This window comes from Mobula hypostoma, chromosome 2 (assembly GCF_963921235.1).
Source record: "Mobula hypostoma chromosome 2, sMobHyp1.1, whole genome shotgun sequence".
Classification (NCBI taxonomy): Eukaryota; Metazoa; Chordata; class Chondrichthyes; order Myliobatiformes; family Myliobatidae; genus Mobula; species Mobula hypostoma.
Window position 1 is genome coordinate 119,621,648 of NC_086098.1, and position 23,505 is coordinate 119,645,152.

General features: G+C 42.1%; 1 protein-coding gene across 1 annotated transcript in view; it reads left to right on the forward strand.

Moving 5' to 3' along the window:
- LOC134357440 (dynein axonemal heavy chain 8-like) overlaps positions 1-23,505 on the forward strand; it is a 1,088,497-nt gene that overhangs the window by 235,830 nt on the left and 829,162 nt on the right. The window contains exons 21-22 of the mRNA XM_063069028.1: positions 956-1,033; positions 4,440-4,581. Coding sequence (XP_062925098.1) covers positions 956-1,033; positions 4,440-4,581 — 220 coding nt within the window. The remainder of the gene's footprint in view (positions 1-955; positions 1,034-4,439; positions 4,582-23,505) is intronic.

Consider the following 23,505-nt stretch of genomic DNA (forward strand, 5'->3'; position numbering starts at 1 on the left):
TAACAAGGCAATCAGAACTGCACAAAATACTCCAAGTGCAGTCTCATCACTGTCTTGGTACAGCTGTAACATGATGTTCCAACCCTTACACACAAAGCAAAGAAACAAACTGCTGGAAGCACTCAGCAGCTCAGGCAGCATCTGTAGAGGCAAAGATATGGTCCACATTTTGGGCTGAAGCACTGAATCTGGACTGAGAGTAAAGAGCTGAGCGGAAGGGGTGAGACAAGTACTGGCAGAATTGGTGAAACCACTTGAGGAGGAGCTGATAGAAAGATGGAGCCAGGTGTGTGAGATGGGTGCACAAGTCAACAGAGGCTGGGAGGTACTATTTGAAACAAGCAAGGGTTGCATAATAGGAAATCTGGTACAATTATGGCTGAGCTCAGGTAAGGGAGGGATAGCAGGTAGTTAGGAACAGTGGGTGCAGGGGATGGGATTGATTGGGTAAAGTCTAGGGGTGAAAGGCAGATGGAACCAGGCAGGGGAGGGGAAAGAAACTGGTTAACAGGGGCTGGGTGGGTGTGGGGGGGTTAGGAAAGAAAGGCGTGAGTGAGAGGGCCTGAGTGGATCAAAAGAATGGAAGAAAGGGGTTGCAGCTTACCTGATGTTTATGCTATTGGATTGTAGGCTACCAAGGTAGAACATGAGATGCCGTTCTTCTAGTTTTAGCAGAAAGGAATGGGTTGGGGAAGATGTGACTGCTGGTATGATTGTGCTGCAGCTGATGGAATTGATGAAGAATGATGTGTGTATGTGGTATGGAAAAATGCAAATTTACTGATCATGTTACTTACATTTTCATTCAAATAATCAATATAAATCTGAATCAACAGGGGGCCAACATCAGTCTCTGCAGCACACCACTGGTCACAGATCTCCAATCTGAAAAACCAGTTTGCAGCACTACCCTCTGAATCCTTCCACCAAGCTAATTTTGTATCCAATTTGGTAGCTCACTCTGGATTCTTTGCGAAATAACCTGGAACAGCCCACCATATGGGACCTTGTCATGAGCCCTGCTAAAGTCCAGGTAGACAAATCTACTGCACTTTCCTTGTCAATCCTCTTGGTCATCTCTTGGAAAAGCTCAGTCAAATCCATGAGATATGATTTGTCATGCATAAAGCTGTGTAGACTTTTCCTAATCAATTATGGCCTTTCCATATGCAGGTCAATAGAGCCTATCTCTCAATCTCCTCCAGTAACTTTCCTACCATTGATAGTAGACTCACCAGTCTGTAATTCCCTGGCTCATACTTGCATCCCTTTTTAAATCAATGCATAACATTAGCCACCCAGCAACCTTTTGGTACATCACCTGTAGCTAACAATAATACAAAAATCTCTGCCAGAGTTTCAGGAATTTCTTCTCTTGTTTCCCAGAACATCCTAGGATACACTTAGTCAGGCCTGGGGGATTTATCCACCTTTACCTGCTTCAAGATTAACAACACCTCTGTTGGAAGTGTCAATATGTTTCAGGACATCACTTTTCTCTTCCCTGAACCTACTAGCTTCCATGTCCTTCTTCATAGGAGAAGGAGTATTCATTTAAGACCTTGTCTGTTTCTGGTGGTTGCACACATAAATGACCATATTGACCTCAAACACGAGGAAATTTGCCGATGCTGGAAGTTCAAGCAACACACATAAAAATTGCTGGTGAACACAGCAGGCCAGGTAGTATATCTCTTCTTTCAGTTAGTCCTGACGAAGGGTCTCAGCCCGAAAGGTCAACTGCACCTCTTATTATAGATGCTGCCTGGCTTGCTGCGTTCATCAGCAATTTTTATATATTGACCTCAAGTGGATCTATTCTCTACCTAGTTACCCTTTTGCTATTAAAACACTTATAGAATCGTTTTGGGTTCTCCTTTACCAAATCTGTTTGCAACATCTTATATCCCTTGTTATGCCCTCCTGTTTTCCTTCTTAAGTGTAGTTGATTCTTAACTACCCCATCAGCCAGGAGTATTTAGAATTTAATCAGCAATGGAAATAAACATCAATGAATGAATAATGTTAACCTTCTTTGTCACTCCATCAAAAAAAATATTTTTTAAAATCACTGTATATCTTATATGAATCTATGCCAGATCTTGTTAGTCAGCCAAGTACCTGTTAATTTCTCCAAGTACCTGTTGATTTCTTCCATAATTAAACTTTTGAAACTCTTACTGACTGTTGATGCTAATAGTTTACAAATACCCAGGGTACTCCAACAGTGCTTTCCAGAGCATGACTTGTACCACAAAGGAGAACAAATTGATAGGAGCACCAGCACATACAAGTTCCCTTCCAAGTTGCATATTATTTTAACTTGAAAAGTTTTAATGTTTTTTGTCATTGAGTTTAAAGCCTGGAACTTTCCCACAAGAGTGCCTTCACCGGGAGGACTGCAGCTGACCACCACCTTCTCCAGGCTATTTAGGGATGGGTTATAATAAATTGTGGACTTGCCAGCTATGTTCAGATGCTAACACAAATATAAAGAAAATTACCTCTACAATATCAGTCCTACCAATACCTTTTCAGCACCCTCTTACTTAATACCAATTCGAAATACTCACTATATACAGTGGATTCCTGTTAATTGGGCCATTGGTTAATAGGAGCAGCTGCTTCTTTGGGACAATTCTTAAAGAACAAAAACGAATTGAGAAAATAACTGGGATTCCCTTTGTTCATTTGGGACACTATGCTGCTTAATTGAGACAAGAGACTGTTGCCAAACAATTTCTAACTAGCATTACTCGTGTGCACTGTGTGGCTGCACACTACATTGTGCTTAGATCGAACATTTTTTAAATAGCATCAGCTCTATGTGTCTGTGTTCAAAAAGCATTGATTTTGTCACTGATAGTTGTCGAGAAATAAGCAGTAAGACAATTCAGAACTGTTTTGCTCACTGCAGTTTCAAGCATTCAGGCGTGGAGATGCCTGAAATGGCTAGGTTTGAAAATGAAACAATTTCACTACTTCATCAAGTTAAGAACTACGAAGAATTTGAAGGTTACAATCATCTTGAATGTTAACAATGAAAATGAAGACTTGGTGGATGCAATCGTCAAAAGCATTCTATGCAAGTAATCCATTATCTGCACTAGTGTCTGCGCTGACTTTGTTATTTTATTGTCAAAAGAACACGGCAGCTTACATTGGATGAATTCCTCCATCGATATCTATTAGGAACTAGTACACAATTTTATGTTACTGGAGTAGTATTGGTTGTGTTGTAATTTGTTTTGTATTTAATTAAATACATAATTACTTAGTTTGTCTAATTTTATACCTTTTTAAGTTATTTTCATGCAACTTTGCTTAATTGGGCCAAAATGTACTGGACTCAATGTGTCTTGATTAACTGGAATCTACTGTATTTTAGCCTTGTTTCCCCTTTAAGCCTACATCACTTTCTTCATCCCTAATAGAGGTGCAGCTCCCAGTCTCAGTTGAAGTTCTGTGCAGAATTAGCTGAAAGTTTACATGCAAATGAAAAAGATTAATGCATGCAGTGGCATTTATTGGTTCAGAAATATGTTTTAAGGGTGCTGAAGTACTTTGGAAATAGAATGATCTATACAGTGTTTGATTGCAAAATTTAAGGTACATTTGTTAATAACATTGGAGAGAATAGTACAAATTAGCCCCATTAGAAGTGTTTTAATTACTGAAGAGGGTGTTATTTCATCAATAACTAATTATTTCAAGGCCCTTAAAATATACTTAAAGAATATTGAAAAGGCATTGATCTATATTGGATGAAAGGTTCTTCAACCTAAAAATCTTAACACTTATAACAGATGCAGCCTGCCCTGCATACTTTCAACATTTTCTGCTTTCATTGATCCATATACACTCAGTGGTCACTTTGTTAGGTACCTCCTGTACTAAATAAAAGGGCCACTGAGTGCATGTTTGTGGGGCTCTGCTGCTGTAGCCCATTCACTTGAAGTTTTGACATGCTGTGCGTTCAAAGATGCTCTTCTGCACACCACTATTATAATGTATGGTTCTTTGAGTTACTATCGCCTTCCTGTCATCTTGAAACAGTCTGGCCATTCTCCTCTGACCATCCCTCATTAACAAGGCATTCTCTGTAAACTCTAGGGACTGATATGCTTGAATAGCCCAGGACATCAGGAGTTTCTGAGATACTTAAACTATCCCGTCTGACACCAACAATCATTCCACTGTCAAAGTAACTTAGACCATGTTTCTTCCCTATTCTCATGTTTGTTCTGAATAACAACTAAACCTTTTGACCATGTCTACATACTTTTATGCAATTAGTTGTGCCACATGATTGGCTGATTAAATATTTCCATAACGAGAGGTGTACAGGTGTACCTAATAAAATGGTTACTGAGTGTATATTATCTTATTCTTTTCACCAGTTTTTGAATTGTTATTTTGTCTGCTAATGTGTTTTATAGCTTCACTGCAAAGAATGGACAAAGATTTTAATTCCAAAATGTAACGGTGTTGAAAAAACTGTGGACCAAATAGTAGGAGTGTTTATAGGTATCTCTGATTCAGTGCTGGTGAAAGAAATTCATACATCTAAAAAGGAACCAGGTAAGAACCACTCCTGAAGGAGGGTCTCGGCCCAAAATGTTGACTGTTTATTCTTTTACATAGATACTGCCTGGCCTGCTGAGTTCCTCCAGCATTTTGATTGTGTTGCAAGAACCATTCCATGATTTTATAACTGATCTGAGGTCTAAATTCTCTAATTCGTTAATATCTGTGTTTCATAAAAATCTCTCAGCTTCAAATTGATAATTAAGAATTTATATGGCTTCAATTGTCAAAAGAGATTCCTTTGTAACTTTCCTCTGGAGGAGGAAAATAAAATCTGCAAATACTGGAAATCCAAATCAAAACCAGAAAGTATTTGAAACTTGAAGTAAGTTAAATGCTATCTGTGGATGGATGATCCAGTTATTGGAAATTGGATGAACAGAGAAAGCATTTTATTGGAGACCTCCAACTTCTGATAATTTACTTTCTTTCTCTGTATCAGAAATGACCATGTTTTGTAGAAAATTATTTATCTGTGATATTGTCTCTGCTTCTTTGTTTACACGCCCTGACATCCTATTTACAAAAATTAATGCTACTTTGCTCCAATAGCTCAATAATATGAATAATCATATGTCTTAATTTTACACTTAAAGTGTGGGTATCATTCTGGTAGAGCATTGCTGTATTCCTCCCTGGCTACAAGATTCATGCCAGAGGACTAGAAGTCTGCTAAAGCGACATTATTATTTAAAGTGGGGTGAATGAAAAAAACAAAACAGATTAGTTTCAAACCAATTACAAACCCCATTTCCAGAAAAGTTGGGATACTTTCCAAAAGGCAATAAAAACAAAAATCTGTGATATGTTAATTCATGTGAACCTTTATTTAACTGACAGAAGTACAAAGAAAAGATTTTCAATAGTTTTACTGATCAACTTAATTGTATTTTGTAAACATACACAAATTTAGAATTTGATGGCTGCAACACACTCAACAAAAGTTGGGACAGAGTTAAAGTAAGATTGAAAAGTGCACAGAATATTCGAGTAACACTAGTTTGGAAGACTCCACATTAAGCAGGCTAATTGGTAGCAGGTGAGGTATCATGACTGGGTATAAAAACGTCCATCAAAGGCTCAGTCTCTGCAAGCAAGGAAGGGTCATGGCTCACCCCTTTGTGCCAAAATTCGTGAGAGAATTGTTAGTCAGTTCAAAAGGAACATTTCTCAACGCAAGATTGCAGAGAATTTAGGTCTTTCAACATCTACAGTACATAATATTGTGAAAAGATTCAGAGAATTCAGAGACATCTCAGTGCGTAAAGGGCAAGGTCGGAAACCACTGTTGAATGTACGTGATCTTCGAGCCCTCAGGCGGCACTGCCTAAGAAACCGTCATGCTACTGTGACAATTATAGCCACCTGGGCTCGGGAGTACTGGGAAAACCATGGTCACTCAACACAGTCTGTCGTTGCATCCAGAAATGCAACTTGAAACTCTATTACACAAGGAAGAAGCCATACATCAACTCTATGCAGAAACGCCAGCGAGTTCTCTGGGCCCGAGCTCATCTCAGATGGACCAAAAAACTGTGGAACCATGTGCTGTGGTAGGTTGAGTCCACATTTCAGCTAGTTTTTGGAAAAAACAGGTGTCGAGTTCTCCGTGCCAAAGGTGAAAACGATCATCCAGATTGTTATCAGTGAAAGGTGCAAAAGCCAGCATCTGTGATGGTATGGGGGTGCATCAGTGCCCACTGCATGGGTGAGTTGCATGTATGTGAAGGTACCATTGACTTTGAGGCGTATGTTAGGATTTTAGAGAGACATATGTTGCCATCAAGGCGACATCTCTTCCTGGGACGTCCATGCTTATTTCAGCAGGACAATGCCAGACCACATTCTACACAGGCTACAACAGTGTGGCTTTGTAGATACAGAGTGCGTGTGCTTGACTGACCTGCTGCCAGTCCAGATCTATCTCCTATTGAAAGTGTATGGCGCATCGTGAAGGGGAGAATCAGACAACGGAGACCACGGGCTGTTGAGCAGCTGAAGTCTTATATCAAGCAAGAATGGACAAAATTTCCAATTGCAAATCTACTACAATTAGTATCCTCAGTTCCAAAACGATTAAAAAGTGTTATTAAAAGGAAAGGTGATGTAACACAATGGTAAAGATGCCTCTGTCCCAACTTTTGTTGAGTGTGTTGCAGCCATCAAATTCTAAATTTGTGTATGTTTACAAAATACAATTAAGTTGATCAGTAAAACTATTGAACATTTTTTCTTTGTACTTTTGTCAGTTAAATAAAGGTTCATGTGAATTAACATATCACAGATCTTTGTTCCTATTGCATTTTGGAAAATATCCCAACTTTTCTGGAAATGGAGTTTGTAGTCCCACTTCAATGCTGAACACATTATTGAAATCATTTTTAAGGGACAGTGTTGTGTACATACATCTACTGATGCTTCTGGACACGTCTTCAGAGATGTTCCAGGAATGATCAGGTGCTTCGGGTCTTTCAACATCATACAACCTCCTCCAGGTGACCCAGCCAGGGCTGATCAGACCCCAGCTTGTGTCCAGATGGCTAGCTACTTATGACTCCATGGCTCCCCTCTTTTGAGCCACACCCATCTCGAGGCCTTCTCTGCTGCATCAGTGGTACTGCGGATGGCTCTCCTCTTCCTCTCTCCCTCGATGCCCAAAATGCTGAAGGCTCTAACTGAGGAACGGGCTGCGAATTTCCTACAACCAAACTCCACTGGGAGACACCTTGCTCTCCATCCAGCCTGCTGATGGTTGCTGACCAGTCCTGCGTACTTGGAGAGCTTCCTTTCAAAGGCCTCTTCTAAGCTATCTTCCCATGGGATTGTCAGCTCCAGCAACACCACTTGCTTAGTAGACTCAGACACTAGGACAACGTCTGGTCACAGGGTGGTGGCTGCGATATGGTTGGGGAACTTCAGCTGCTGTTTGAGGTCCACCAACGGCTGCCAGTCCCTTGAGAGGTCAGGATGCCTGCAGATGTTCTTTTGGCGGGTATTGGCTGCTCCCCAGCTCTGACAAAGGCAATGGTCTGCTTGGAGGGTCGGGACCGCTTTGTCCACTCAACTCCTGCGCTGACGGCTTCAGCGATGGTCTTCAGGATCTGATCGTGCCTCCACCTGTACTGTCCCTCACCAAGTGCCCTTGCGCAGCCGCTGAGGATGTGCTCCAGGGTTTCCTCTCTTGGAGCACAGTGGGCACGCAGATGTCTCTGCCTTGCCCCATGTGTGCAGGCTTGATGGGCTTGGAAGCACATCATCCTGGATGAGAAATTGGATGCGGTGTGGTTCGGCTTTCCAAAGATCAGCCCAGGTCACTTTCGTCTCAACCGCATTCTCCCATCTTGTCCAAGCTCCCTGTTGCTTAATTCCCACCGCCTTGCAGGCTCTCGTCTCCCCCACTACTGCTCTCACCTCCTCCTGAACTAGACGACGCCTTGCCTTCCCTCTGGTGTCCATTTGGGGAGTTGGAAAGGATCCTAGCCCAGCTCGGCCTCGTGTGACCACTCCCACCAGCCTCCTGTGACGCAGCCTTGCCTCTGCTTCCTGAACAGCTTCCTCTGCCCTCCACTTCCTGCCAGTCCTCACTTGGACCCCTGCTCTAGCCACCTTAGGGTCATTTGAGTCCCTATACTGTAGCACTTCTCTGGCTCTTGTTACCTTGAATTCTTCCTCCAAGGATTTGAAGGGCAGTTGCAGTTTGTTGTGGTGTCCATAGAGTGTGATGCTGCTCGGGCTCTTTGGCAGCCCCAGCCATCTCCTGAGGTGGTTGCTAACCCTCCTCTCTAAGGTTTCGACTGTCGAGATTGGAACTGCATAGACGAGGAGGGGCCACAGGATTCTGGGAAGAATGCTATGCTGATACACCCAGGCTTTAAACTTCCCAGGTAGGCCAGACTCGTCCACAGATTTCAGCCAGCTATCCAACTCAGTGCAGGTCACCTGAATGGATGTCCTGTCCCTTAAACAGCTGTCAAAAATTTTGCCTAAGCCCTTGACTGGTTTTTCTGTGATGGTTGGGATGGCTGTGCCTGCGATGCTGAACCGTAACTTGTTCTCCACCTTCCCTTTCCTCAGCACCATCGATCTTGATTTGGCAGGTTTGAAACACATCCGGGCCCACTCCACCAGCTTTCCGAGCCCTTGCAGAATCCACAGGCAGCCTGGGACTGATTCTGTGGTTACTGTGAGGTCATCCATGAATGCCCTGATAGGTGGTTGCCGTTGAACGGATTTCATTCTGGGCCCTCTGCATTCTGGTTCAACAGACTTAGTAAGCATGTTCATGGCTAGGGAGAACAGTGTCACTGAGATAGTGTAAATCTACTGTGCCTTTATAAACATTTAGCAGAATGAAAGATTGAAAATAGTTTTGTGAAGGGAGGTGTATGGTGGAACAACTATTTATTGAGGAACGATCAAGGAAGGCAGTGTAATTGACATAATCTAAGTGCATTTGTGTATGGCTTTGACAAGCTGTCAGTATGTGCATCTAAGGATACATGTGATATCAAAAGGGCAGGCGGGGGGGGCAGAAAGGTTGCAATGGTTGCGTTGGTAAAGAATGAAATCAATTCTTTAAAAAAAAGTGACATAGGATCAGAAGATATAGAATCCTTATTGGTAGAGTTAAGAAACTGCATAGGCAAAAATTCCTTGATGGGGGTTTTATACAGGCCTCCGAACAGTAGCCAGGATGTGTGATAGAAAAGATATGTAAAAAGAGCAATGTTACAATGGTCATCAGGGATTTCAGTATGTGGGTAGATTGGGAAAATCAGGTTGGTGGTGGATCCTAAGAGGAGGAATTTGTAGAATGCCTACAAGATGGCTATTTAGAACAGCTTGTGATTGAGCCCACTAGGAAGAAGGCAATTCTGGATTAGGTGTTGTGTAATGAATTAATTTTCATAAGGGTACTTAAGGTAAAGGAATACTTAGGAGGAAGTGATCATAATATAGAGTTCACCCTGAAGTTTGAGAGGCAAAGCTAAAATCACATGTATCGGTATTAAAGTGGAGTAAAGGGAACTACAGAGGCTTTACAGAGGAAATGGTCAAAATTGATTGGAAGGGGATAATAGCAGAAACGGCGGCAGAGCTGCAATGACTGCAGTTTCTGGCAGTAATGTGAAGACACAGGATCAAAGTTCAAAGTAAATTTATTAAGAAAGTACATACTGTATCTGTGACCATATACTGCCCTAAGATAGTTGTTCTTGTGGGCAATTAACAGTAAATACAAGGAAACACAATAGAATCAATGAAAAATACTGCACAAAAGACGAACAAACTGTTACGAGATGCACCCAATCATGCTAGCTTCCGAGGTTTAGAAGCTCTAACTCTCGGAGTATAGTTAACTGATGTGGTCCCTTTAAGGGTTCAGGACCATCCCGCTAATTGCCAATCATGTTTTGGGCTCCAAGTATTTAAAGAGCACCTGAACGGAGCCCCAGTGCTCAATAGTAAGCCCAACCAGAGATATTGTCTAGCATTTTGCTTTGTGCTCAGTTCTTGATCCAGTTTTATTCCGTGTTTCGATCCTAGCCTCAAATACTCCAGCATTCAGGTCCAAACCATCCTCATCAAGGATTCACCTCACACAGACAACCAATGTGCAAAAGACAACAAACTGCAAATACAAAAATAAAAAAAAAATAAAAAATGCTCTTGTATCTCCTTCCTGATGGCAGCAATGGGAAGAGAGTATGGCATGGATAGTGAGTACCCTTAATGATGGATGCTGCTTTACTACAATAGTACTCTTTTGGGGAGGGTTTTACCCATGATGGACTGGGCTATATCCATAACTTTTTGTAGATTTTTTTTTGGTTCAAAGACATTGGTGTTTCCATACCAGGCCAAGCTGCAACCAGCCAGTATACACTCTGCTGTGCATCTGTAGAAGTCTGTTAAGGCTTTAGCTGTATCTTTCAAAACTTCTCAGAAACTAGAAACACTGCCATGCTTTCTTTGTAATGGCATTTAATGCTGGTTCCAGGACAGTTCCTCTGAAATTACAATGCTGAGAAAATTAAAGTAGCTGATCCTTCACCTCTGATCCAATGATGAGGACTGGCCGATGGACCTCAGGTTTCACTTCCTGGAGTCAATAGTCAGCTCTTTGGTTTTGCTGATGTTGAGTCAGAGGTTGTTGTGCACCACTCAGCCAGATTTTTAGTCTCCTCCCTATATATGCCAGTTTGTCACCATTATTGATTTGGCTAACGACAGTGGTGTCATCAGCAAACTGAAATATGGCATTGGAATTGTGCTTAGCCTCATAAGCATAAAGCAAGTAGAGCAGGGTGTTAAGTACACAGTCTTGTGGTTCACCTGTGCTGATAATGATTGTGGAGAAGATGTTGAGGATCAGTTCATCCCAAAGAAGAAGGAGCATTCTAAAGGGAAAATGTGGCAACTATGGCTGAGAAGGGAAGTCAAAAGCAGCATAAAAGCAAAAGAGAAAATATATAATATAACAAAAATTAGTGAAAATATAAATTATTGGGAAGCTTTTAAAAGTCAACTAAAGCATATAGTGAGGCCAGTAATAGGAACGTTATTAATTTAACTTCTGGACCATGGCTATACCACCATCAAGAATGCCTACCGTGTTTTTCCACACTCTCACTTCGAGAAGCCTGATCACCTGGATGTACTTCTACTCCGAGCATAGGCAGGGACTGAAAACTGGAGCCCCAGTAGTGAGAACCAAGAAGTTATGGACAAGGGAAACACTGGAGCACCTTCAGGACTGCTTTGAATCGGTCGACTGGACTGGATTCAAGAATTCATCTTCGAACCTGGATGAGTATGCTGCAATTGTTACTGGCTTCATTAAAACCTGTGTGGATGAGTGTGTGCTTACAAAGACTCACTGTACATTCCCAAACCAAAAGCCCTGGTTGAACCTGGAGGTACGTCATCTGCTGAAGGCTAGATCTGTGGCATTCAAAGTCTGGCACCCAGGCCTGTACCAGAAAACTTGATATTATTTGTGGAGGGCTATTTCAAGGGTGAAGAGATAACATCGAATAAGGTTGGAGGTGACATTGGATGTGTGACAACTCTGGCAGGGTTTGGAAGACATTACTTCCTACAAAATGAAACCCAATAGCATGAATAGCAGTGATGCTTCACAACCAGATGAACTGAATGCCTTCTATGCCCACTTTGAAAGGAGAATATAATTTCACTGTGAAGATCTCTGTCCCAGAGGCCGATGTTAGGCTGTCTTTAAAAAGAGTGAACCCTCGCAAGGCAGAAGGTCCCAATGAAGTACCTGGTAAGGCTCTGAAAACCTGTGCCAACCAACTGGTGGGAGTATTCAAGGACATTTTTAACCTTTCACTGCTACGGGCGGAAGTTCCCACTTGCTTCAAAAAGGCAACAATTATACCAGTGCCCAAGAAGAATAATGTGAGCTGTCTTAATGAATATCACCTGGTAGTACTCACATAGACAGTGATGAAATGCTTTGAGAGGTTGATCATGACTAGACTGAACTCCTGCCTCAGTAGGACCTGGACCCATTGCAGTTTGCCTATAGCCACAATAGGTCAATGGTAGATGCAATCTCAATGGCTCTTAACACGGCCTTAGACCACCTGGACAACAAAAACACCTATGCCAGGATGCTGTTCATCAACTATGCTCAGCATTTAATACCATCATTCCCACAATCCTGATTGAGAAGTTGCAGAACCTGGCCCTCTGTACCTCCCTCTGCAAATGCATCCTCGAGATCCTAACCGGAAGACCACACTCTGAAGACGATCAACACTGGTGCACCTCAGGGGTGTGTGCTTAGCCCACTGCTGTACTCTCTATATACCCATGACTGTGTGGCTAGGCATATCTCAAATACCATCTATAAATTTGCTGATGATACAACCATTGTTGGCAGAATCTCAGGTGGTGACAAGAGGGTGTACAGGAGTGAGATATGCCAACTAGTGGAGTGGTGTCGCAGCAACAATCTGGTGCTCAACATTAGTAAGATGAAAGAACTGATTGTGGACTTCCGGAAGGGTAAGATGAAGGAACACATACCAATCCTTATAGAGGGATCAAGAGTGAGCAGTTTCAAGTTCCGGGAGTCAAGGTCTCTGAGGATCTAAACACAAAATATTCTGCAGGTGAAGAATCCTGATGAAGGGTTCCGGCCCGAAATATTGACTGATCGTTTCCACGGATGCTGCCCGACCTGCTGAGTTCCTCAGTGTGTTGTGAGTGTTTCTCTGAGGATCTAACGTGGTCCCAACATATCAATGCAGTTATAAAGAAGGCAAGACAGCAGCTGTACTTCATTAGGAGTTTGAAGAGATTTGGTATGTCAACAAATACACTCAAAAACATCTATAGATGTACCGTGGAGAGCATTCTGACAGGCTGCATCACTGTCTGGTATGGGGGAGGGTTGGTGGCAGAACTACTACACAGGACCGAAAGAAGCTGCAGAGGGTTGTAAATTTAATCAGCTTCATCTTGGGTACTAGCCTACAAAATACCAGAATCAAAATCAGAATCAGGTTTATTATTACCGGCATGTGACATGAAATTTGTTAACTTAGCAGCAGTAGTTCAATGCAAAATATAATCTAGCAGAAATAATAATATTAATAATAAAAATAATAATAAATAAACAAGTAAATAAATTACATATATTGAATAGATTAAAAAAACATGCAAAAACAGAAATACTGTATATTAAAAAGAGTGAGGTAGTGTCCAAGGTTCAATGTCCATTTAGGAATCAGATGGCAGAGGGAAAGAAGTTGTTCCTGAATTGCTTGAGTGTGTGCCTTCAGGCTTTTGTACTTCCTACCTGATGGTAACAGTAAGAAAAGGGCATGCCCTGAGTGCCGGAGGTCCTTAATAATGGACACTGCCTTTCTGAGACACCACTTTCTAAAGATGTCCTGGGTACTTTGGCTCTTTCCCAAGATGGAGCTGACTAGATTTACAACCTTCTGCAGCTTCTTTTGGTTCTGTGCATTAGCCCCTCCATACCAGACAGTAATGCAGCCTGTCAGAATGCTCTCCACGGTACAACTATAGAAGCTTTTGAGTGCATTTGTTGACATGCCAAATCTCTTCAAACTCCTAATAAAGTGTAGCTGCTGCCTGGTCTTCTTTATAACTACATCGATATGTTGGGACCAGGTTAGATTCTCAGAGATCTTGACACGCAGGAACTTGAAGCTGCTCACTCTCTCCACTTCTGATCCCTCTATGAAGATTGGTATGTGTTCCTTCACCTTACCCCTCCTGAAGTCCATAATCAGCTGTTTTGTCTTACTGATGTTGAGTGCCAGGTTGTTGCTACGGCATCACTCCACTAGTTGGTGTATCTCACTCCTGTACGCCCTCTCGTCACCACCTGAGATTCTACCAACAACGATTGTATCATCAGCAAATTTATAGATGGTATTTGAGCTATGCCTTGCCACACAGTCATGTGTATGTAGAGAGTAGAGCAGTGGGCTAAGCACACACCCCTGAGGTGCGCCAGTGTTGATCGTCAGCGAGGAGGATATGTTATCACTAATTGCAGAGGGAGGTACAGAGGCCCAGGATCTGCAACTTCTCAACCAGGATTGTGGGAATGATGGTATTAAATGTTGAGCTGCAGTTGATGAACAGCATCCTGACATAGGTGTTTGTGTTATCCAGGTTGTCTAAAACCATGTGGAGAGCCATTGAGATTGTGTCTAGTGTTGACCTACTGTGGTGATAGGCAAATTGCTAAAGTACCCAGGACATCTTTAAGGAGTGGTGTCTCAGAAAGGCAGCATCCATTAAAAGGACCTCCAACACCCAGGGCATGCCCTTTTCTCACTGTTACCATCAGGCAGGAGGTACAGAAGCCTGAAGGCACACACTCAACTCAGCGATTCAGGAACAGCTTCTTCCCCTCTGCCATCTGATTCCTAAGTGGATATTGAACCTTGGACAGTACCTCATTTTTTTAATATACTGTATATTATTTCTGTTTTTTGCACAAGTTTTAATCTATTCAATATATGTATACAGTAATTGATCTTTTAAATTATTATTTTATTGTTTTTTTTCTTCTACATTATGTATTGCATTGAACTGCTCCTGCTAAGTCTGTAGTTTTAGTTGCAAGAGAATGGGAGAGATTAAAGGAGGGGGGTGGTGTTGCTAGTCAAGGAAAATGTTATGGCATGCTCGGTCAGGACAGGCTAAAGAACTTGTTTAGTGAGGTGTTATGGGTGGAACTGAGGAATAAGAAATGTATGCTTATGTTGATGGGGCTATATTACCGACCACCCCACAGTCTGCAGGATTTAGAAGAACAAATTTGTGGAAATTGTAGACTGTTGCAAGAAACCTAAGGATGTTATGGTAGGTGATTTTAACTTTCCACATAATGACTGGGGCTCCCTTACATAGGACTAGATGAGGTTGAGTTTGTCAAAGATGTTCAGGAAAGTTTCCTTAATCAGTATGTAGAAGTCCCAATGTGTGATCTTTGATCTGCTATTAGGGAAAGACAGGGCATGTGACAGAAATTTGTGTAGAGGAGCACTTTGCAGCTAGTGATCATAATGCCATTAGTTTCAATGTGAATCTGGAAAAAGATAGGTCAGGTCTACAGGTTCAGTTTCTACATTGGAGAAAGGCCAATTTTGATGATATCAGAAAGGATCTGGCAAGTGTGGATTGGATCTGCCTGTTCTCTAGCAAAGGTCTGCTTCGTAGTGGGAGGCTTTCAAAAGAGAAATTTTGAGAGTACAATCTTGATTGTACCTGTCAGAATAAAAGGTAAAGATAATAGGTTCAGGAAACCTTGTTTTTCAAGAGATATTGAGGTCCTCAAAAAAAAGGAGTTGCATAGCAGGAGTAGGCAGGTATGATGAAATGAGGTTCTTATGAAGTACAATAAGTGTAAGAGGACACTTAAGAAAGAAATCAAGAGGGCTAAAAGGTGTGAGGTTGCCTTAGCAGATAAGGTGAAGGAAAATCCTAAGGGATTCTATAGATATTTTAGGAGCAAAAGAATTGTAGGGGTGTAGGGACATGTCAATTTTTGTCAACACTCCTACACTGGTGACCCTGATACTCCTCTGCAAGATTCCAGTGATTTTCCTCATTTTACAATTATGACTGCAAGTGCTGTCACTCTCAAGCTCCCTGAGTTCTGGCAGGAACATGCGTTTGGTTCACTCAGGCAGAGGCTCAGTTCGCAGTGGAGGGAATCTCGCAAGACCACACGAAATATTACTACATCGTTACAGCATTGGACGACTCTACAGCGACCAGGGTGATTTCTGTCCTACAGCAACTACCCACCCCCGGAAAGCAGCAGGTATGAGACTCTTAAGCAACTCCTAGAGACTTCCGAGCATTCCAAGTCTGAGTGCATCTGTTGGCTCCTCTCACTGCCTGGCCTAAGTGACTCCAAGCCGTCGGAGTTGATTGATCACATGTTGTCCCTCCTTGGCTGACATTAACCATGTTTCATCTTCAGAAGCTTTTCCTGCAGCAACTACCATGCAGGGTACAATCGGCTCTGGCTGGCTCTCCCCTCAAAGACCTCTGGGCTCTAGTGAGAGAGGCTGACAAGGTGTTTTCCATCACCAAGAGGGCCTATGCAACCATGCAGCTGGACAGCTTCACCTCCACCTGAACATGAGACAATCGCCATGGATCAATGATGGTCTCTTATCCTGTGTTTCTATCATGTGAGGTTTAGGCCAAGAGCTAAGAAGTGCCACCCACTTCTTGTGGGTGGAAAGATGGTACCTGTACAGAAGGGATGGGTTGAACTGGAGAGGGACTAATATCCTAACTGCACATGGGAGGTTTAAACTAGAGTTGCAGTGGGATGGGAGCCAGAGTACCAGAACAGTTAGTGGAGAGATTGTGGAAGCAGATGTTTGTAAGACCTCAGGCAAAGTTAGGAATCAAAAGGTTGAGCATGGTACGACATGTGCCCTGAGCTGCATATAAGACAATAAGACATAGGAGCAGAAGCAGCCATTTGGCCCATTGAGTCTACTCCACTATTCAATCATGGGCTGATCCAATTCTTCCAGTTATCCCTGCTCCCCTACCTTCTCCCCATAACTTTTGATGCCCTGGCTAATCAAGAAGCTATCTATCTCTGCCTTAAATGCACGAAATGACTTCGCCTCCACAGCTGCTCGTGGCAACAAATTCCCTCTGACTAAAGTAATTTCTCTGCATCTCTTTTCTAAATGGACGTCCTTCAATCCTGAAGTTGTGCCCTCTTGTCCTAGACTCCCCTACCATGGGAAATAACTTCGCCATATCTAATCTGTTTGGCCCTTTTAACATTTGGAATGCTTCTATGAGATCCCCACCCCACCATTCTCCTGAACTCCAGGGAATACAGCTCGAGCGCTGCCAGATGTTCCTCATACAATAAACCTTTCATTCCTGGAATCATTCTCGTGTATCTTCTCTGAACCCTCTCCAATGTCAGTATATCCTTTCTAAAATAAGGAGCCCAAAACTGCACAAAATACTCCAAGTGTGGTCTCACGAGTGCCTTATAGAGCCTCAACATCACATCTCTGCTCTTATATTCTATACCTCTAGAAATGAATGCCAGCATTGCATTTGCCTACCTCACCACTGACTCAACCTGGAGGTTGACCTTTGGGATCCTGCACAAGGACTCCCAAGTCCCTTTGCACCTCTGCATTTTGAATTCTCTCCCCATCTAAATAATAGTCTGCCTGTTTATTTCTTCCACCAAAGTGCATGACTATACACTTTACAACATTGTATTTCATTTGCCACTTCTTTGCCCATCCCCTAAACTATCTAAGTCTGTCTGCAGGCCCTCTGTTTCCTCAACACTACCTGCTCCTCCACCTATCTTTGTATCATCGGCAAATTTAGCCACAAATCCATTGATCCCATAGTCCAAATCATTTACATACATTGTAAAAAGCAGCAGTCCCAACAATGACCCCTGTGAAACTCCACTGGTAACCGGCATCCAGCCAGGATAGGATCCCTTTATTCCCACTCTGTTTTCTGCCGATCAGCCAATGCTCCACCCATGCTAGTAACTCCCCTGTAATTCCATAGGCTCTTATCTTGCTGAGCAGCCTCATGTGCAGCACTTTGTCAAAGGCCTTCTGAAAATCCATGTACACATCTACTGCTTGTAATTTCCTCAAAAAATTGCAGTAGGTTAGTCAGGCAGGATTTTCCTCTGAGGAAACCATGCTGGCTTCGGCCTATCTTGACATGTGCCTCCAGATATTCCGTAATCTCATCCCTAACAATCGATTTCAAGAACTTCCCAACCACCGATATCAGGCTAACAGGTCTATAGTTTCCTTTCTGCTGCCTCCCACCCTTCTTAAATAGCACAGTAACATTTGCAACTTTCCAGTCATCCAGTACAATGCTAGAATCTATCGATTCCTGAAAGATTATCGTTAATGCCTCCGCAATCTCTCCAGTTTATTCTTTCAGAACCCAAGGGTGCATTCCATCAGGTCCAGTAGATTTATCCACCCTCAGACCACTAAGCTTCCTGAGCATCTTCTCAGTCGTAATTTTCACTGCACATATTTCACTTCCCTGACACTCTTGAATACTGCAGATATCTTTCACTGTGAAGACTGATGCAAAATACACATTCAGTTCCTCTGTCATCTATGCGTCTCTCATTACAATATCTCCAGCGTCATTTTCTATTGGTCCTATATCTACCCTCAACTCTCCTTTACCCATTAAAAAGCTTTTAGTATCTTCTTTGATATTAGTCACCAGCTTCCTTTCATAATTCATCTCTTCCTTCCTAATGACCTTAGTTTCCTTCTGGAAATTTTTAAAGGCTTCCCAATCCTGTCTTCCCACTAGCTTTGGATTTCCTTGTATGCCCTCTCTTTTACTTTGGCACTTACTTAACTTGTCAGCCACGGTAGTGTTCTTCTTCCATTAGAAAAATTCTTCTTATTTGGAATATATCTGTCTTGCACTTCCCTCATTTTTCACAGAAACTCCAGCATTGCTGCTCTGCTGGACTTCCTGCTAGTGTCCTTTTCCAGTCAACCTTGGCCAGTTCCCCTCTCATGCCATTGTAATTTTCTTTATTCCACTGAACTACCAACACATTGGAATTTAGTTTCTCCTTCTCAAATTTCAAAGTGAACTTGATCATATTGTGATCACTTTTCCGTCAGGGTTCCTTAACCTTAAGCTCTTTTATCACCTCCAGATCATTGCATAACACCCAATCCAGCACAGGTGATCCCCTAGTGGGCTCAATAACAAGCTGTTCTGAAAAGCTATCCCTTAGACATTCTACAAGTTCTCTCGAGGTCAATACTGGCCTGGTTTTCCCAATCCACTTTCATGTTAAAATCCACTTTGATTATGATATTGCCCTTCTGACATACCTTTTCTGCTGTAATTTGTAATCCACATCCCGGTTGCTGTTTGGAGGCCTGTATACAACTGCCATTAGGGTTCTTTTACCTTTGCCGTTTATTAACTTAATCCATAGAGACTCTACACCATCCAATCCTATGTCATCCCTTTCTCATGATTTAATATTATCTTTTATACGCAGGGCCACACCACCCTCTCTGCCTACTAACCTATCTTTCCAATGCACCGTATATTCTTGGACATTTAACTCCTATTGACAGCCATCCTTTAGCCAAGTTTCAGAGATGGCCACAACATCATACTTGCCAATCTGTAGCTGAATTTCAAGATCGTCCAATTTATTTCTTATGCTGTGTGCATTCAAATATAACACTTTCTGTCCAGTATTTGTTGCTTTCCGTTTTAACTGCACTATGCCTGTATTGTCCTGTAACTCATCCCACTGGCTGTGATTATGCCTCATCTTCTGCCTGTCCTCTCTATCATCTCTAATGCACGATATCTTTGATTTATTTCTGTTTTCTCCTTCCTCAGCCCCATCACTGCAGTTCCCATCCCCCTGCCAAATTAGTTTCAACCCTTCGTAACAGCTCTATTAAACCTGTCTGCTAGGATATTGGACCCCTTTGGGTTCAAGTGTAACCTGTCCTTTTGGTACAGGTCATATATTTCAATGCAAGAAGGAAAAGTGGATAATAGTGCTAAAGATGAGTTATAAATAGCTGATTTACAAACAGAAGCAATGTGTAGTGAGAAGAGATTGTTGATAGGGCAAAATTGCAGTCAACAGGATGAATTGCCATATAAAAGGTGGACAAAATTGAAAAGAGTGAATACAGGACTAAAGGTGTTATTTTTGAATGTGTGCAGTATATGGAATGAAGTAGCTAAACTTGCAGTACAGTTGCAGATTGGCAAGTATGATGTTGTAGGCATCATGGCTGAAAGAAGATTATAGCTGGGAGCTTGATGTCCACGGATGCACATTGTATTGAAAGGATAAAATAAGCCAGAAGGTGTGGCATTGCTCTGTTGGTGAGAAAGAAGTTATATAGTATCCGAAGGTGTCAAGTTATTGTGGGTAGAGGTAAGGAACTGCAAGGGTAAAAAGACCCTGATGGGAGTTGTACACAGACCCCCAAAGAGTAGGAAGGATGTAGCCTACAAATTACAATGGGATATGGAAAATACCTGCCAAAATGGGGGACTTCAAAGTACAGGTAGATTAGGAAAATTGGGTTGGTGCTGGATTCCAGGAGGAGGGATTTTAGAGTGCCTACGAGATGGCTTTTTTAGAGCAGCTAGGGCATCAGCTATTCTGGATTGGGTGTTTTGCAATGAACCAGAATTGATTAGAGAGCTTGAAGTAAAAGAACCCTTAGGAGTAGTGATCGAATTCACCCTGAAACCTGAGGAGAAGCTAAAGTCAGATGTGCCTGTTTATGGGAGAATGGATCAGCTCATGATAAAATGGCCGACTTCTGCTCCTTTGTCTTATGGTCTTTAAAGTAGTGTAAGTGGAATTACAGAGGCATGAGAAAGAAATTCGCCAGGATTGATTGGAAAAGAACACTGGCAGGGATGATGGCAGAGCAGCAATGGCTGGAATTTCTGGAAACAATTCGGAAGGCACAGTCTATATACATGCCAAAGAAGATGGATTCGAAAGGAAAGATGGCACAAATGTGGCTAACAAGAAAAATCAAAGCCAACATAGAAGCCAAAGAGAGGACATATAATTGAGGAAACATAGTAGGAAGTTAGAGGATCAGGAAGCTTTTAAAACCAACAGAAGGGAACTAAAAAAGTCATTAAGATAAAGATGGATTACAAAAGTAAGCGAGCCAAGGAGGATACCAAAAGTTTCTTCAGATACATAAAATGTAAAAGAGGATATCGGACCACTGGAAAACAATGCTGGAGAGATAGTAAAGGGAGACAATGAATAGCAGACAAACTGAATAAGTATTTTGCATCAGTCTTCACTGTTGAAGACACCAGCAGTATAGTGGAAGTTCCAGATGTCAGGGGTCATGAAGTATGTGAAGTTTCCATAACTAGGGAGAAGGTTCTTGAGAATTGAAAGGTCTGAAGGTCACCTGGACCAGATGGTGTACACACAAGCATTCTGAAAAGGGTGGCTAAAAGAGATCTTGGAGGCATTAGTAATGATCTTTCAAGAATCACTAGATTCTGGAATGGTTCTAGAAGATTGGAAAACTGCAAATGTCACCCCATTCTTCAACAAGGGAGAGAGGCAGAAGAAAGGAAACTATAGGCCAGTTAGTCTGACCCCAGTGGTTGGAAAGATGTTGGAGTTGATTATTAAGGATGAGGTCTTAGGGTTTCTTCTGCGGGTGGAAATGTTGAGTAGGCATTGGAGCAGTGCCAGCTCAAGGAAAAACCTGGAGAAGTGTAACTTGTCCTTTACCTGAGCCAAAAACTCCTCCCAAGGGAAACCAGGTGTTCTACCAATGAAAGGACTGTCTGGTCATTACATGAGCACTTGACAAGCTCCGGTTCTATCTTCCTGGTAGAGAGTTTGACCTTCACACAGACCACAGCATTGACATGGATTCAGACAATGAAGGACTGTAATGCCAGAGGGACACACTGGTACCTGGAGCTCCAACCCTTCAAATTTTGTGTCCACCGTAAAGCAGAGCAAGGAAGTTTTACTGCAGATTACCTGTCTCGGCTGCCGATTATTATCGCTGCAGGAGAGGAGGGTGATAATGTGACGGAGAGCATTCAGTAAACACACTCTTTACACATATGCATTCACTCACACATATGCATTGCCTTGTCATTCTGCTGTTGTGGTGAGTGTACACACTTCAATGTCTTCCCCAGTATATTCTCATAATTGGATCTTTATTCTTTGGAACGTAGAAGTTTGAGGGGGGACTTGATAGAGGTATTTAAAATTATGAGGGGAATAGATAGAGTTGACGTGGATAGGCGTTTTCCATTGAGATTGGGGAAGATTCAAACAAGAGGACATGAGTTGAGAGTTAAAGGGCAAAAGTTTAGGGGTAACATGAGGGGGATCTTCTTTACTCAGAGAGTGGTAGCTGTGTGGAATGAGCTTCCAGCAGAAGTGGTTGAGGCAGGTTCGATGTTGTCGTTTAGAGTTAAATTGGACAGCTATATGGACAGGAAAGGAATGGAGGGTTATGGGCTGAGTGCAGGTTGGTGGGATTAGGTGAAAGTAAGAATTCGGCACGGACTAAAAGGGCTGAGATGACCTGTTTCTGTTTAGAGTTAAATTGGACAGCTATATATAATTAACCCATTGTTTTCCCTCCACATTACTATGTACATTCAGACACTAAAGTTTAGTTTAATTCTAAACCAAACATAGTTTGGTTTTATGGTGCCTTTTTCCCATCATACACAGCAGAATATTCTAATTTACTAATAGGGATGTGTAAATATGTACTTGTTTGTAGACTGTATTTAAGGTAGGTACTTCAAAGTTCAAAATAAAATTTATTATCAGAGTACATAGATGTCACCACATACCACCCTGAGGTTCTTTTTCCTGTGGGCATACTTAGCAAATCTATAGAACAGCAACTGTAAACAGAATCAATGAACAATAAACTGTGGAAATGCATTGATGCTGCCTGACCTGCAAGGAGTCAACATCCAGATGGCACCACTGAACAATGATTCCTTAGGTGACATCTTCCAGTTAGCAAACCTATCCAGTTATTTAACTTTTTCTACGCCTTTTGCTTGGTTTTCTTGTCTTGTTTGTGTTATGGAAACTGTTTGGAACTCAATCGAAGGATCCAGCGCTATGCTGTGTCCGGAGAGCTGTCACGTGAAAATCAGAGATGCAGTCCAAAAAGTTCTGAGAACACAAGCTGACTTGAAGAGACCATGAACGACTCCATCTCAAAGCAGAAAGGAAGATTGAATGCAGAGGGCCAGCAGCCGTACTGGCCCATTCGACCGCACGTTTGGCGCATTTGGCCCCGGATTGGTGGCATTTGGACCAGGGTCAGTGGTCACTCTTTACGAAAGAGCTGAGATCATGCAGCTGCTCTCCTCATATGCAGACGAAACAACATTTCCCATATTCTGAGATTTGTGATTACCGGACAGTTTCATTTAGTTTTTTGGTGTTTTTTTTCTTGTGACTGATCCTCGAATGGGTGATCTGTTAATTTTTGTGTGTAAGGGAGTGAGGTTTGCTGCTACTGCCGCTGTTCTTTTTTGCGAGTTAGGGTATCTGAGATTTGGGATTGTTATGTGTAGGGAGTCAATGATTACTATTGTGGCTGTTTTTTGCTGTGGGGGTAGGGGAATCTTGGGGTCTGCAAGTTTTGTTTTTCTTTTTCATGTGTATGGGTGTTTATGTCTTTTCTTTCATCAACACCCATGGTCTTTCTGTATTTAATAGCTATGAGGTATACAAATAACAGTTGTATCATACATGCATACCTTAACAATAAAATGACCCTTCGAATCTTTGATAGAAATAATGAGAGCATGAAATAACAC